Source organism: Propithecus coquereli, unplaced genomic scaffold (assembly GCF_000956105.1).
Source record: "Propithecus coquereli isolate 6110/MARCELLA unplaced genomic scaffold, Pcoq_1.0 Scaffold703, whole genome shotgun sequence".
In the NCBI taxonomy this organism is placed as follows: Eukaryota; Metazoa; Chordata; class Mammalia; order Primates; family Indriidae; genus Propithecus; species Propithecus coquereli.
The window spans coordinates 624,446-640,944 of NW_012153097.1; the positions used below are offsets into that span (position 1 = coordinate 624,446).

Consider the following 16,499-nt stretch of genomic DNA (forward strand, 5'->3'; position numbering starts at 1 on the left):
CTCTGCAATTCCTTGGCAACTCACATGACTCACAGTGGAAGTAAGGCTGGGTGGTTGACGAGTAGACAATCCAATGAACTCGCTCACCACACTCTGGGTGTTGAGCCTTTGGTATTTGGATGGTGGGTCTTTGATCTTTGGGTTTTGCTGATACAGAAGCTGTAAATTCAAACTCGTCATTGGGATTAAAATGTGACTCTCAGACTTGAAAAAGTCCAATCCCATTGATTAGGCCTTCAGCGTCCACCTGGAGTTCTCTCTTACAGCTTTACCACTGTGGACAAGTTGTTGAGTAATGATGTTTGAGAGACAGAATTTGATCTTTTCAGCACCTGTGAGTTAGGCAATTCTCTATTTTATTGACTCCAGATTTTAGCTTATTTGGCATTCTAAACAGTCTTAAATTCCTTTGAAGCTGTTCTGTTCTGGTCTTCTGGTATACCAATGTATCAGTGTGCTAGGGCTGCCGTAACAAAGCACCATACACTGGACGGTATAAACAATGGAAACTTATTTTCTCACCATTCAGGAGGCTGGAAGTGTGCGATCAAGGTGTTGGCAGGTTTAGTTTCTCTTGAGGCCCTTCTCCTTGGCTTGTGTGGACATCCGTCTTCTCCCTGTGTCTCTGCACGGCCTTCCCTTCGCACGTGTCTGTGTCCTAGTCTCCTTCTCTCACAGGGACACCAGGCATATTGCATTGGGGCCCATACTAATGACTTCATTTTAGCTGAATTACCTCTGTAAAGACCCTATCTCCAAGTACAGTCTGGGGTGTTGGAGATTAGTTCCTCAACGTATGAATTTTGGGGAGACACACTCAGTCATAGCAACCAGTGACGCTCAGTGCCCGTGCTGCTGTTAGTCCATCCGCGTATGTGAAAGTAGGGCCTCTGAGCTGCCAGATATGTTGTGTCTTTATGCAACAATCAGGAAAGTTTGGATGATTTGAAAGTTCAAAGATTGGGAGCACCTAACTGGTGAAACTTCAGGTCAGAAACTGCAATTGTGCCTACTTTTTTTTTTTTTTTTTAAGAGATGGGGTCTCGCTCTGTCACTCACTTGAGTGTAGTGGTTCAATCACAGCTCACTGCAACCTGGACTCCTGGGCTCCAGTGGCTGTCCTGCCTCAGCCTCCTGAGTAGCTGGGACTACAGGTGTGCGCCACCACACCTAGATCATTTTTTAAAATTACTTTTGGTAGAGATGGGGTCTCACTATGTTGCCCAGGCTGGTCTTGAGCTTCTGGCCTCAAGTGATCCTTCCCCTTTGGCCTCCCAAAGTGCTGGGATTACAGGTATGAGCCACTGTGCCTGGCCAAAAACTGCAATGTTGAAAAGACATTTTGTGTTGGGTTGGGGAATCACTTCTTGGGGGGAAGTTGCAGAGTGATTGCCTATTGAAGGCATTTCGAGGGTGCTAATGAATAAAGGAAGAGACCATAGTCACTTACCTGGGCATATTTTTGGAGACAGAAGGTACCCCGGAATTTGTATAGACGAAGAGCGTGGCCTGCTTCTGCATGGCCTGTTCATCTTCTTAATGGCTTTAGCTGAAGTAAAAACTTTGAGTACGGAACATTGCCTCACTAGTATTTGGGAACTGGCAGCTATGTAAACAGCAGGCTGATCTCTGGTAAACTCTGGCTGTTGACAAAAGAGGAAGTGCTGGAGGTCCAAAGCCCAGAAGAATGACACTGTAAAGAGTTATTTCTTTGTAAAAGTTCAAGTTTGATTTCAATCTTTATTTTTTTTTTCTTTTGAGGTTCCATTGAACTATTCTGAATGTTGTATTGGCTGATGGACAGAAGAGCGTGAGCTACCAGGTGGATGAGGCGCTGGCAACTGTGGACTAGCAGTGAGCTGATGGGCAGGTAGATGTCAGAGGTCTGCTGGCCTGGCCGATCTGGCTGTTGGGCTGATGGGAAGGACAAGGAGTTTGCGGGCCAGACCGTGGAAATAGGCAGACTTGTTGAGAGCGTGTGAGATTAACTGTGACACCAGGAAGGCTGCTGCTGGGGCTGTACAGTTGTGCTTAATAAAGACCAAATATCCCTGCAGACTGTTAATACAGGTGGAGGGACAGCACCTATGTGCAAATATGCAACAGCATCAGGCCCACTCAGGATATTTGGGGCTGTGGTTACTGTTAATATAATGGCAGTGAATCCTGGCATTTCCTGAGAAAGGCTAGATGCTCCTCAGTGCTGAGTGAGATCTGGGATGCAGCGCTGCATCTGAAGCACCAAGTGAAACAGGTATTCTAAAAATCTTAGTGCCTTGGGGAACTTGAGCTGGCGCTGTCTGTGGCTCCCGCTGAAATCATTTGCTGTGGGACTGACCACCTCGAAGTCACGCGTGCACGTTCCAGTCCGATTTCCACTTTTCTTTCTTGTCCGCGGTGGTCAGCATTTGAGGGCTGCAGGTCCGGGTTGAGAGAAGTCATGTGACTGTGCAGACCAGAAGTTCCAGAGTCCCGTGAGACTTCTGAGTCTCTTCCATACATGTGCTGGGCACCCTCCTGAGGAGTGGCAGGGCGGCAGCCAGGACATGTCACCTGTAACATGTCCCTGGCTACAACGACCTCAGGCGCTTCAGGACCTTTTGTTCTAGGATCTATCAGACCCGAAGACCAACTTAATGGCTTTGGGGACTGTCGACAAAGCACCTGATTGGCCCTGGTTGTGCAATGGGCAACCCTGGGCTTTGGTGGAAGGAGCACCATTGTTCCAGTCAAGGACGTTCCTTTCTCCGGGCTGCCTTGCAGACAGGGCTGCCGCGGGTGGGGAATGGTGGCTGGCGAGCTGGGGCTGCTGGCGCCCTCTCGCCTGCTCCTCCCACACTCTGCCTCGCTCTCTTTCCTGTATGGTTTTTTAACATCTCTTTTTGACATCTCTGTAAAAATTTCACATCTCATTATTTCATGAAGTTTCCTCTTATTTCATGAAGTTTCCTCTTATTTCATGAAGTTTCCCTATTTCACAAGGTCTGTTGGCCCAGACTTCCCTGAGCGCCCCCTGTGTTTCACCTTTCCAGGGCAACGTCGTGAATGTGTGCATGTTGTGCCAGGGTGGCGGCCCTCCTCCCACAGACATGAAGGGAAATGTCGAGAGTGGGGAATCAGGAACAGAGGGAATGGCCTGGAAAATGCCCCCCACGCTTTGGGAGCTGCAGCCTGGCCTGCATCCCTGAGGCAGGTCAGTGCCAGGTTTGCTCCAGGCGGAACTTGAAAAGTGTGTACTGGACGGACTGTGGTTAATGCAAAACTGAGGGTTGTGCAACGATAGCCCCAGGAGTCCCAAGAGTTCCCGGAGGTTGTAAAGTCTAACAGTAAGGACGAAACTGAAACTACCCTCCTCCCTTACCTCTACAGGATGAGACTCATGCAGGGGTCCCAGAAATTCGTTGTTTGAAAAAAATTTTTACTGCTTTGGCTGTTCTGGCCCAGGTACTCACTTCCCTGAGAAACCCTCTATAAAACCCAAGGCTCCCCCCTCTCCCGGGGTGGGTGCTTTTTCACCTCCACCCATCTGCACCCAGATGCCCCAAATAAACAGCATTTTGCTACACAGGAGGCTTCGTGTGCCCCTCAGCTCCAGACCTAACAGTTAAGCCTTTTGTTAAAACTCCCAGGTGGCACCAGCCCCCAAGGTGGGTGGCAGACTTCACAGGCTCTGTCTATGGCCGAAATGGGAGGATTAGAATAGTTAACCATGGTAAAAAAGTAGACTCTCTGTCCTTCCTCCTCAAATAGCTCTGGGTGACAGTGCGAGTGTGCTGTGTGAGAGCGTGAGCGTGTGTGTCCCTCTGCGTGTGCCTACTGTGCAGGAGGTGGTCTTTTCTGAGCCGTACCCAAGGTCCTCCGGGTTCTGCCAGGAACTGGACATGTGCCTGTTAGGTTTTCCACACGCTGAGCGGAGGAGAGAGACTCAGATTTGCATTCTGGCTTTGCCAGGGGAGACCAGCTTTCGGGGTTGTGGGGCGCCCTCCGAGGGCGTTCAGGCAGGAGGGGGCCGTGGGGCAGGGCATGGCGGAGTCTGGAGCTATGGAGCTATAGGCTTCCGTTTGTCGGGAAGCTTTTACAGTGGCTGCAGTGCAGGTACTGTGTATGCAAAAAATATAATTTTTAAATTTTCTGTATATTATGATGCTTTGACACCTAGAAAGAAAGCCATCCTTTTAAAAGCTCTGTATTTCTGCTTATGTTCAGGAAATTTGGATTTTGAGATGAGAAGGTCTGCCATTTTTCCCCCTTTGCCTTTAAAGGGAGGGCCTCTCAGTTCTAGGCTACTGTGGTTAACTATTCTAATTGTCCCATGGCTACCAAAGACAAAGCCTGTGACCTCCCACCAGCCAGCTGCCTGTGATGGCTGAGTTCTCTCTTTTAACAAAGAACTTAACCTGCCTCAGGGATGCAGGCCAGGCAGCAGTTCCCCAAAACAGTGGTGGGAGTTTTAAATAGACAGAAAATATTTTTTTTCTTCAGATCCTTCCCTTTGTTATGCAGCCACCCTAGGACATCACTCCCATCTTATCCTTATTCTGTAACTGGGGAAACTGAAGCACAGAGAGGTTGAGTCACTAAACGAGAGTCACGCAGCAGAATCAGGATGCAAATCCAGCTTGCCTGGGCGCAGAGACCACTGGGCTGGGAAGCAGGGTGTTCACTGATCTCTCTCAACACTGTGGACTCAGCGCACTTGGGCCTCCCACTCTTACTCAGCTCAGGATCATCCTCATGGCCAGGAAATGGTTGTTGCAACATCAAGGCCAGCAAGCAGAAGCAGAGCTCCTAAGAACAAGCCTCTAGGCCTAAAAAGCAACATAAGTGACAAAGCACCTGGATAGCTCCAGAAAGAGCAAAGCCAAATGGATCTCGAGGAGCAGGCCTAAGGCCTGGGTGCTCTGACCACCTGCTCCTCCCCTGGGGCATCTGCCTTGAGAGGCTTCGCTCCCGGCTGTCTGGTGGGTGCTCGTGCTCCGCACTGCTGGCCTCCTCTCTGCTGCTGCAATTGCTTTTGCTTCTGCATTTTCATTGTCAAAGGAGCACATGGCCTCTTTGAGGACTAGGGAAGGGGAGAAGCCAGAGAATGAGGGTGTGAGGGGAGGAGGGGCTGGCAGGCGAGGAGGCCCCCAGCCTGCGCCTTGCCTGGGGCTCAGCGCGAGACCATGGCATGTCTGGGGAAAGAAGCTATCGCCTTCCCTGGATGGCTGTGCCTCAGTAGCTTCTCTGCAGCTGGTGTCCAGCCAGCCTGGAGTGGGGTCTTTGTCTCACCTGGGGAACGGTCTAGGGCCTAGTCAGGGAGCAAATGCTCTACAGGAAACACTGCCTGAGCTTGGAGAGAGAATAGAATGGACATGAAGATGGTCTATGCCAGAGCCGGAGACGTCCTCGGTGGACTCACGCGGACTCTCCCACAAACCAAAGGACTGGGCCGGGCCTTATCCTCACTTTACAGAGGGGAAACTGAGGGGCATAGAGGCAGGTGAGTGATGACCCCAATATATGACTCCCTGGTGTAAAGAGTATATACAATTACAGGCCCTTAGAGATCAACAGGCCTCGGAAGGGGCTTCCCCTGCATCTGCATAACCAGACAGACTCATCAAAAGAACAGTGGACTTCCCTTCCCCTCGCTGTCCTCTCACTAGATTGTCGGAACGGAGATCCCCATTCGAGAACGCACCCAGTTTGCAAGTCAGTCTGCTTCCCCATCCACCCATCCTCCCTGACAGCCAGTTATTGCCCAAGGACGGAACCGCCCATACTCTTCATCTCCCCTGCTCTAAAATGAGTGTATAAAAATATCCGATCCCACTGGGATATTGGGTAATCACTCTGTGCCCAGTAAATAAACCTCTTCCTCTTATTAATCTGCCTTAATTGTGAGCTGATCTTTGGGAACTTTTAGGGGAAAAGGGGACGTTCCCCCTCACCCCACAGGCTCAAATGCAAATAGAGTGTGGGCCAGTGGTATCTGTAGGCAAGGAGAAGGGTGAGGGTCGGTAGGCAGAAAATGACTATGAGGAAACATCTGGGGTAAAGGGTGATTCTGGCTGAACTGGCCTAATGGGAACCTTGCTGACGGCAAGCCGGGGGATCAGACACCAGCTGGGGGATGGTGGAGGACGAGGAACCGGGTCAGTTATCAGGGTGATCAGATATTGAGAGTCTGGGGGCGGGGAGTCTGGTTAAACAGAATTAGTAGGATTCTTGCTAAAGCTGGACAATACAAAAACAAACACGGACACCCAAAGTCAGGGCCTAGTTGAGAAGAAAGCTCAGGGGAGCCTGAAATAGGCTTTGGTCAAAAACAGCATCTGTGTCTGTGGCTGGGAGAACAGGGAGCGGGTCCCTCCCAGAACGCAGCGGGAGCTGGGCTGACGGGACATGGCCACACCACCACCTGAGGAGCGGTTCACCTGGGACGTCGTGCAGCAGAATGTTGTTTCTGGTTCCAAGAATGAGCTCAGCTGCCCTGAGAGGGTGGGGTCCCCAAAAGGGGCCCTGTGGGATGATTCTGAAGCCAGGAGGTGTGGGGGGAGCAAGTCAGAGAGGACGTGCTCCATGATCCCACTGCGTATCTTGGCCTCTCTTCTCTTTGCCTCCAGGAACGGTGTCCCCCAGGGGCTCTGGCAACTTGCTACAGTGACCGCAGGTTAGCTGCAGCCTGCACTCACGGGGCCACGAACGGTTTGCTGAGGAAGTTGGAAGTTGGCACAGAACTGGGCAGCCCCAAGTTTTACTTCTGTTACGCTCTGTTCAGCATGTGAGCCGGGTGACGGAGGCCACGCTTCCCTACCAGCAGTGACAGAACCGTTCATTCCGCCGGATCGTTCCTCTCATCAGAGCCCCGTCTGTGCTTTGGGCTGCAGGCCACGCTGCGAGCCACGCCGCGAGCCAGGCTAGGTGTGTATCCAATATCGTCGCTTTGCAGCAGGGCGTCGGAGTTAACCAGCAAATGTCTTAAGACTGACCTGTAAGTTTGGCCTCCTGGCCTCACACCTTCTCTGCCAGGAACTATCCTTATCTCTAGCCGCCCCGGCCGGCAGAGTTCAGGTCAAGCCGTGTGAGGAAGAAGGGAGAGGTTTAGTGGGCTGAGGACCTCACACAATCACGGAGTGCCTGGCCTGGGGCCTGCCCCGCACGGCTGCAGCCCTCTCTGTACCTTAATACTGTGGCAGGACGTGGAACTTAGGGACCCCTTCTCTTTAATAAAATCCAATCGCACAGGATTATAATTACGTTAATATATAGTCGTCAGACTTTCCTGGCATGTGGAACAGTGGCAGACACGCTTCTTTGACGCACCAGACACCGGCCCTAGCAGCGGGGCTGATGAGGGCAGAGGGCGCTGTGAGACACCCGCGGATGTCACGTCCTGGGAGCACCTCAGGGACTTCCGCAGGTGGCGGGTTTGCTGTGGTTTGTGGACTCCGTTTACCATGACGGAAAGGCTAAATTTCGGTTAGAAGTTAATGAAAATGAAGATGTTGTCCTTCTCTGTCTCCGCGCATGGGGGACTCTGCGGTGAGTCTCCAGCCTGGGCCCAGCCTCTGGGGCTCCTGGGTCTCTGGTCCCCCTGTTAGACGTGCCCTCAGTTGAAATGGTGGACAGAAAAAACAGGATTATACTCGTTCTGTGTTTTTGTTCCCAAATGTCCACGCCCACATTGGCACATGCAGAACATGTCAACAGGTCAGTTGGCCCCACTGACCTCTGATCCCTCTTCCACCAAACGCAAACAGTCGCCCGTTTTTGCCGGTGTGGACGACGGCGCAGACGTGTGCCTGTACCGCAACAAGCATGTCACCCATGCCCTAAGCCTCCACCTGCACCCCAAGAACGAGGCGTTGCCTCTGGAACCGATGCTCAGAGGAGCGGCTCGGCGCGCTGTGCTCCCAGGGGAAAACGGGCCTCACGCAGAGCTGTTGCCGCGGCACTCAGCCAGGCTCTCTCCGTGCACAGCACCTTTTCCTCCTTTTCAAGACAGCAACGGGCAATATTGTTACCTGTTATCGAGGGTTTGGCAGGTTTTCTGGTCTTTTCTGGGCTCAAGTTTCTGTCTCCCCTGAAACGTTTTGTCCACTTTGTTTGAACAACAGGAACCTGCTAGGTTAGCAGCCTCACTTCCCGCCGCCACGCTTGCACTTTCGGGGTCTCCGGCAAGGCCCTGCCCTCCCGCCCTCCCTGCTCTGCCTCAGAGGCTCCTGAGCAGCCGCCGCTCCTCTCCCGCAGGCCTGGCGCCTTCTTTTCCTTTAGCGCTCGGCTCCCAGTGGGACCATGCCTGCCCGGTGCAGATCACCACGGTGTCCCGGACTTTCAGAGCACGCGAACGAGATTTTGACGCCTGGTGGGAGAATTTTTTGAAATATAAGTCCCTGGGTTTTAGCCTTCATCTCCCATTTCACACAAGTAGCCTGGCGTAGAACTCACAGTGCATAGGCCCTAACAATAGATCAGTAGGAAAATACAGGGAGAGGGAGAAGAAAGATGGGGTGCGGGGAGACTCCAGTCCCTCTTCTGGAGAGATGCAAGTGGGTCCGGAGGCCTGGTTCTGGGGCCAGGAGGAGAAAGGAAGGGATGCAGCTGGCAATTAGCACCGAGGAAGAGCTGGACGAAGGTGTCTGCTGTGGGCCAGAGATCACAGGATGTCTCTCCAATCCCTACAGGGCCCCAGGAGTGGGCCTTTGGACTGTCCGCTACGGACCACAGACAGAGGCCCAGAGGTGTTGCGAAGGCCCCCACACCCCGCCACTCCCCCACCCGTAGTCTTCATAAGTGGGCTCGTCACTAGTATCTCCATTGCCCTTGAATGGTGACAAGCAGTTTTCGAAAACACGAAGAACAGAAGGAAGCAGTTAGAGAAATTGTGGTTTAGCATGAAATACAACTCTGAACTTTCTGCTGACCAAGGGGAAAAGCGTTCCTACTTCATGTCATTTGCAAAATGAAGCATATGCTGTTTCTTTGAAAGAGAGGCAGTCCAGGAATTGCGCCCTCCACCGCTGCCCGCAGCACTAGATTCTAGCGGGGATTTATTGCCAGGAGTCTTACATGGCAATATCTAGTGCAGTTGACAACTGCACTTGAACTTTGTGTGCCCCGGAAGGAGGCGGGTGCTTGACGAATGCCCACGGGAGACTCAGCATTAAAACAGCTACTGAAGGAACTACTACTGGAGGTTCTGAATTGCAAACTTTCCTTCTTAACTGTTTCTTTCGAAACTTACTAGCTAAACTCACAATGGTCTACTTCCCCAGAGAGTTTTCTGTAGGAGGTCAGAGGGTCACGAATGGCTGTATTCACATTCTCTTTCTAGAAGACGAATGTAATATATTGCACTTGGCTTGGCACCAAGATTATACTTATCTAGCTTTAATTACTAGACCATTTGGGTTCCAGTCCTATAAAAGCATGTGAAAGGAAGGGGCCGGGAGGGAGCCCATCTTCAGGGTTTTGCTCACTGCCAGGTCTCCTTCCCTCTCTGGGTGAGAGCACTTGTCCTCCTCGCCATCTCGGAGTGGTCCCTTCAGCGAAGACTGGAAATACTTGAAGGTGAGCATTTCCAGTGTGGGGTGGTGACTGGTTCTTTGGGGGAAGGTGGCTTTGAGAAACGATTGTCCTGGGCTAAGGGGCTGCTTTCCCTGGCGTACAGCAGACTGTTCCAGCACAGGGAGGGCCTCTGCCCACCGCCCGGAGGAGCGAGTTCTACTCTTTGGCTAGACCATCCCCTTTGAGCTTTGGAGGGAGCCCCAGCACCTTCCACACCTGCAAGAAGGAAGGCCCCCATCAAATCCTTCCTAAGGAGGGAAGGCTCTTTCTCCCTGAATGCTTTGATGACAAAGATGCATCTTTTTCATTTTTGCATCCCCCAAAAGAGCCACATTTGGCACAAAGAAAGTGCTTGACAAATTCTCACTTGCCCAATGAATGAATGAATGGACAACACTGGTGTCTGGACTGCCAGATTGGGGGGCTGGGCCCCTTATCCCCGATCCTGTGCTCTCACTGCAGGGTGACAAGGCAGCCACTATGCTGCAGCCCTCTGGCCGAAAGTCTCTCCTCGCCCTCTGTGTGCTCGCTGCCTGCGCTCTCAGCACTGTGGGTAAGAACGAACGGCCCCTCCCTCCCAAAGACCCAGAGTGGCAGCGAGCAGCGAAGCCCCTTCGGGAAGCACCGTGGGCCATGTGGGTCTCCAGAGGGCAGGCTTCACTGCGCCTTGCTGCCCAGGAGTGTTTGGCTGTTGAAACATCAGCTATGACTTTTGACAGTTTTCATTCTTGAATTATTTTCTGAACAGTGTTTATTTCCTTTGTGTAGAGAGTTATGTGTGTACGCAGTGCTTTCTTGATGAATGTGGGACCGACAAGCAGACAACTTGTGAAGCCTCTCACGGCTGCTTTAGCAACAAGCAAGAATACAACACGTCAGGTAGGCCCCGCGGCCCTGCCCAGGTGCTGGTCACTTGGGGCAGACAGAGAAGGTGCTTAGAGCAAGGGCGTTGCTTTGTTCAGAAACCTGACATAGCTCCTCGATCCCTTACACATCTTCTATTTTATCCTTGTTTCCTTCCTTAGAGTCCTACCAGGAGGGGCCGAGAGCGGGGTGGCAGGAGGTGGCAGGGCTGGGCCCCAGCCGAGCGCAGACCCTCCAGGGGGAGGCCTGGGGACTGTTGAGGCATGACACTCCCTTTCCAGGCCATTCTAGCCAATTGTTCCTCCGCTGGTTTACTCTGCAAAAGGGGTGAACGCCACGGGACTCCCGGAGCAGCGGAGAGACTAAGGACAGAGGGAGCGCGACGCTAACCCGCTGACACCGCTGCCCGCTGACGTCACTCTCTGGCTTGAAGGGAACACACTCTCCCGGCTTTGGTTCTGTGCAGGGCAGCCCTCGTCACTGCTGGAGCTGAAAGGCTGTTCTCCAAGCACGTGTGTTCCGCTGTCCTTCTCCGCCACTCTGGGGAAGGAGATGACGTTCGCGTTCGGCCGCCAGTGCTGCGAAGGCCCGCAGTGTAACCAGGGCGAGGCCCAAGGCGAGTGCGCTCCGCCCCAGCCGTGCGGTTTCCTTTCTGCCCTCTGAGCCCCTCTGCAGCCCGCCTCCCGGCTTCTGAGACACCTGCTGCTCTTGCTTGCCAGCGGCTCCTCCTTCTCCTGAGGCTTCCTTGTGAACAGTCAGGGTGGTCGCAGGCCCCTCCTGCATGGGAGACTGAGTGGCGGGGGTGGGGGGTGAGGGGGGTGGCAGGGGGTGGTCTTGCCTGCCGTCTGTAGACCTGAATGATTTGCTCTCCTGTTCCAGCTGAGAGACTGGTCTCTCCTCACCCATTTAATTCCTTATTCCTTTAACTGCATCTTTTTTTTTTTTTTTTAATTTCAGCATATTATGGGGTACAGATGTTTAGGTTACGTGTGTTGCCCTTGGTTCCCTGCCCCCACGTCCGTGTTTCAAATATGTCCATCCTTCGGGTAGTGTGCATTGCACTCCTTGTGTATACAAATACCCGTCCCCTCCTCCCTCCTCCCCCCTCCTCCCGCCGCCCTCCCCCTTCCCCAGCATCCAATAGATGCTGTTCTGATATGTGCATTTATGTGTTGATTAGTTAATACCAATTTGATGGTGAGTACAAATGGATCCCGTTCTTCTGCTCTTGTGGTGCCCCACTTTGGATAATGGGCTTAAGTTTAATCCAGGAAAGTGTAAGAGGTGCTAGATCACTGTTGTTTCTTGTGATTGAGTAATATTCCATTGTAAACATATACCAAATTTTGATAATCCACTCATGGATTGACAGGCACTTGGGTTGTTTCCACATTCTTGCAATAGTGAATTGTGCTGCCATAAACATTCGGGTGCAGATGTCCTTATCGTAGAATGTTTTGTGCTCTTTTGGGTAGATGCCTAATAGTGCTATTGCTGGATTGAATGGTATTTCTATTTTTAGCTCTCTGAGGTATCTCCAAATTCTTTTCCACAGAGGTTGCACTAATTTGCAGTCCCACCAGCAGTGTAGAAGTGTTCTTGTCTCTCCGCATCCTCACCAACATTTGTTGTTTTGTGTTTTTTTGATAGAGGCCAATCTCACCGGGGTTAGGTGATACCTCATTGTGGTTTTGATTTGCATTTCTCTAATGATTAGAGATGTTGAGCATTTTTTTATATGTTTGCTGGCCATTATTCTGTCTTCTTAACTGCATCTTTTTAGACCACAGATTCTCTGCTCTCCCCTTGCCTAAGTGCTTCTATCCAGCCAGGGCAGAAAGGGCAGATCCCTGAGAGGGGAAGATAGCACCCAATTCCTGCAAGAGCCGACCGATCGCATTCTCCCGCCTCTTTCTCCCTTCGCCCGGCTGTCCTCGTTGTAACTAATGTTTTTGTTTTGGTGGAGGCACCCTGGAAACCATGACCTTTGGGGATAGTAATGACGTCAGCTACTTTTTCTGTATATTCCTTAAGATGAAATCTTTCTCTTTTCCTTCAGCGCCTCAGAAATCCTCAGACTCCAATGGCATTACGTGTCATGCTTGCTACAGTGAAACGGACATTGCCTGCACCACGGCTCCCCTCACCTGCACAGGGGCAGAGACCAAGTGTGTGGAGGTCATCGGCACAGGTGTGGACACTTCCCCAGGTATTCTGGTTGCATTTTATTAAGCGTACAGCATCTTAGCTGTCCTTTGCTGTGTAACTACTTACCCCAAAACCTAGCAGCAGAAAAGAGTAAATATTTATCGTTTTATAGTGTCTGTAGGTCAGGCATCTGGAAGTGGTGTAGCCGGATGGTTCCGGCTCGGGGTGTCCCTTGAGGAGGCTGCAGCGGAGGAAGCAGGAACTGCGGCCATTCAGATGGAGGATCCACTTCCAAGCTCACCCGGGTGGCTGTTGACAGGCCTCAATTCTTCTCCATTTGGGCCTTTCCGTAGGCTGCCTGGGTGTCCTCATGATGTATCAGCTGTCCTCCCCCGGAGTGAGCGATGAGACAGAGAAAGAGAGAGCGAGCTACAGTTTTTAATCATATCACCTTAGAAGTGACACATCATTGCCTCTGCTTGTACCCTGCTGATCACTGAGACCAAGCCTGGTACTACAGTGGAGGGGCGTATGTGGGGGCACAAATGCCAGGAGGTGGAAAACACTGGGCTTGTCTTAGGGGCTGACCGCCATGTGTGGCAGGCGTGGCACAGGACCAGCGCTGGCTCACCCCTCTAAGGTTGGGACGAGGCCGTCTGGCAGGAGAGCAGGGAGAGGAGAAGAAACACAGGTGCTTCTCACAGCGGGGACAGAGGCTTGGAGGGCGAGTCAGTCACCATGATCTCCTGGAGTGGTGCCTCAGCTCATCGGCAATGAAGGAGGTGACAACACCTCAGTTGTCATCATCGCTATCATCAAAACCCCATGATTAAGCACCTAATTTTTGCATGGTGTTCTGAAATCTGTAGAAGGATTTGTGATTTTCCAAGTAGGAGAAAAATCTATATTTGTGGTAAAGGGCTCATGTACCATTCAGATAGTAGCTGGAAAAACAGCCACAGTATTTTTCTTTCTGGATCATACAGCTGGATGGGGCACTGTCAGTTGTTTTATGATCAAGTTGCAAAAGGTGTTAGTGGTGTTTTAGGAGCTGATTAAATGATGGGAGAGAGAATTTAATGGGAATGAAGGTAAGTTATGCTATTTTTTTTTTAGAAGATTTTGAAGAAGGATCTGAGACTAGCAGGTGAAGGGCCCTGTGTCTAGCTGCACTGAGATGAATAAGAAAAATGGATGTCATGTAGGACACAGAGCAGGGTTGAGGCTGCCAGTAGTGGGGCAGTCTCTCTACTCCAGCCATGGGGATAGCACAGACATGCAGTGAGGTTTCGCAGCACTAATCTCCCAAGAAACTCTGCGCCCTGGGGAGAAGGGTCTGATCTTGAGGGAGATCTGCAATGTTTCCCTCTGGTTTCTCCAAGGAAGCAAAGGTGAGGAGGGGGACAGGGACTACAGAAGTGTTCTAGCCAAATGCATGAGGTCTGACCTCTACCAGCCCCCTTTTCTACGCCAACCCTCCCTCCCTTGTCGGAACCCAGAGGCCCCAGTCTCAGCCATGCATGTAATACAGCAGGGGCCCTTTGGGGTCCCTCCTAAGCTGGGGAGATGTGGGGCCGGAGGGAAGTGAAGCATGGTCCCTGGATGGAGTCAGAGCCACAGCTGACGCCCCTCGCGCAGAAGGCAGAAGTCGGGGATTCTGCGGCACTCCGAGCGCCTCTTCTTCCCAGAGGAGGCAGACAGGCTCGCCTGAGGCTGTGAGTGAGGAGGGAGACGAGATGTAAGGAGACTAACCCTGGGTCTCTCTCTTTACAGGCGGCAATATGTTGGTACGGTTCGGTATGGGCTGTGCGACGGAAACAGCCTGCAACTTGAAGGGTGAGATAGTGCTGGGGAGCCTGAAAATCAACACCTACTGTGTGGACCCCATCAGTGGAAGCCGCCTGCTGACACCCATCCTCTCGTCCACTCTGACTGGCCTGTTCCTGCTGAAGGTCTTGCTTTGATCACTCAGGCGCTTCCCACCCACAGTCCCACAAACGCAGGAAAAACTGAAGTCCTTGGATGGATCCTTTCCCCAACGCCCCCAACCCCCATCACAGAATTAAAGAGCTGATACTTCACAAGTATGTGTGTGATTACTTCTTTGTACTTTAGGTTTTAGAAATTCCCACTCATTCTTCTAATGGCTTGTTTCTTCGCCCTAAGTAGCACATTTCAGAAGAAGTCTGAGATGGCATCTCTAGGAATCTCGGTCATTCTTTGTCACTCAGCCTGTATCCTTAACCACACATCCTGGAACATGCCTCTTCCTGGATGTTCTGAATCTCTATGTCTGGTCCTCAACTGCCCATTGCAAAGAAAATGGTTGTGAATGGACGATTCACAGCCCTGGAGGGGCCTTTCCCCAGTTTGTAAAGTCCCCGTAATAACGGACTCTCCCCCACTTCAGAGCCGTGTGTGCGGAATTCTCATCACATATTCCGGATACCTCTGCTTCCAAGGACGGGTGGACACCAGGATGAAGGGCACGGGCAGAGGTGGCCTGCGAAGGCAGTTTAAACGCCAAGGTTAAAGGTGACCGCGTGCACTGGGGGCACAGAGGGCCACGTCTCACATGAGGGGGCGTGCAGCCGGGGCAGCCGCAGCCCGCTCATACGGTGCTGCGAAGAGGTCGGTCCAGGAGAGGAAGAGCCTTCACAGGGCTCAGATGTGCACAGCGTCCTTACGGTGCCCATTCACAGCTAGGTGACCTGCGCTGTGCTCAAATGGAGCCCTGGAGGCTCCACACTCATGGGCACACAGCCAGACCGCACCCCTCGGCTCTGCTTGCAGTTCTGTGTGCGTCAGAGGGAGCGCCCGGCCCGGCCAGTCCTGGGAGCCTTTTCGGGCATGGCCTGCTGTGCTGTGTCTGCATCTGGCGGCCGCGGGGGGTGGGCCTTGTGTCCCAGAGGAGGGCTGAATCTCAGTACTCAAGAAGACTGGCCCCTAAGTTGCTCCTCGGAGGGATCCACCCAAAATAGTTGTCCCAACCGGGAGTGCCCAGTGTGGACCACGGTGTGGACAACAAAGAAACTGGTGTTGCGTTAACCCACTGAAATAGGAAGGGTTTGGGTTATACCTGCAGCCTTCCCTGACTAATGCATCTTAAGTGCATGGGAGGAGCAGAGATCCAGGAGCAGAGACCAGCTGAGAGAGTTTTGTTGCCCTGGGCCATCTAAGAAAAGCGGTCTCAAGCAATACCCTGAAACTTATGAATTTTTTTGGCCCTTTGCCTAAAAGTGGGGGATTTCTGCTTGCTTGAATAGGCCAGGGAAGTCCAAATAAATATAGTTCACTTGGCCTCTGAGCCAGATGAAAGGGCAACATTCTTCTAGCCAGGCCTCTGCCATCACCGTGAACACACCTGGCTGGGGTGTGCTGAGATGCCTTTCGCTGGCTTTTCCAGAACAGAAATTACAGCTCTGTGGTGACATCTAAATCCCAGCCCTCTTACCTCCTTTGGAGCTGTGAAGGATGACTGCTTTTATTCTTTTGTGGAAACACTACACAGCAAGGGACGTGCATGTATTTTGGACATGGAGCTTCCAAGCATTTGCACACTGTTTTCAGTTGTCACATGTCCAGAGTCACATAGCTCCTCGCAGTACTCTGTTTATCAGTGGGTCAGAGTGAATTTCTTTTCTTTCTCCTGAGAAGGGACTTGAATTTCAAAAATGATAAAAATTATTTAATATTAACATTACAGGACTTTTTCGAGGATCAATTGAGTTAATACACATAAAGTGCTTAGAACAGTGGCTGGTAATATTAAACAACAAGCCCTCAACGAACGTTAAGTCCAGAGCCACCCCTGAGCAGGAGCAGGTGAGGCCTCCAGACACCTCGTCTACCAAGACGCGCGGGCCGGCCGTGCAGCACCCTGGGGCGGAAGCCTTGGCCTGGACTGTGCACACGTGAGGGCTGGAAACCCAGAG

At 51.9% G+C, this 16,499-nt stretch overlaps 1 protein-coding gene across 11 annotated transcripts; it reads left to right on the plus strand.

Annotated features, from left to right (window-relative positions):
- Positions 1 to 1,721: 1,721 nt before the first annotated feature.
- Positions 1,722 to 14,631, plus strand: LOC105823976 (protein RoBo-1-like). 11 transcript variants are annotated; one of them, XM_012661282.1, is made up of 9 exons: positions 1,722 to 1,870; positions 6,609 to 6,655; positions 6,764 to 6,906; positions 9,471 to 9,555; positions 10,015 to 10,105; positions 10,321 to 10,431; positions 10,883 to 11,032; positions 12,476 to 12,625; positions 12,737 to 13,405. In XM_012661282.1, the coding sequence occupies exons 5-9, from the start codon at positions 10,033 to 10,035 to the stop codon at positions 12,970 to 12,972; spliced, it is 720 nt and encodes a 239-aa protein (XP_012516736.1). In that variant the 5' UTR covers positions 1,722 to 1,870; positions 6,609 to 6,655; positions 6,764 to 6,906; positions 9,471 to 9,555; positions 10,015 to 10,032; the 3' UTR covers positions 12,973 to 13,405. The 11 variants fall into 11 exon arrangements, with proteins under 11 accessions (XP_012516736.1, XP_012516741.1, XP_012516742.1 ...); XM_012661287.1 differs by lacking the exon at positions 12,737 to 13,405 and adding an exon at positions 14,338 to 14,631 and having other exon boundaries at positions 6,609 to 6,906; XM_012661288.1 differs by lacking the exon at positions 12,737 to 13,405 and adding an exon at positions 14,338 to 14,631 and having other exon boundaries at positions 6,609 to 6,906; positions 12,476 to 12,607.
- The last annotated feature ends 1,868 nt before the right edge of the window (positions 14,632 to 16,499 follow it).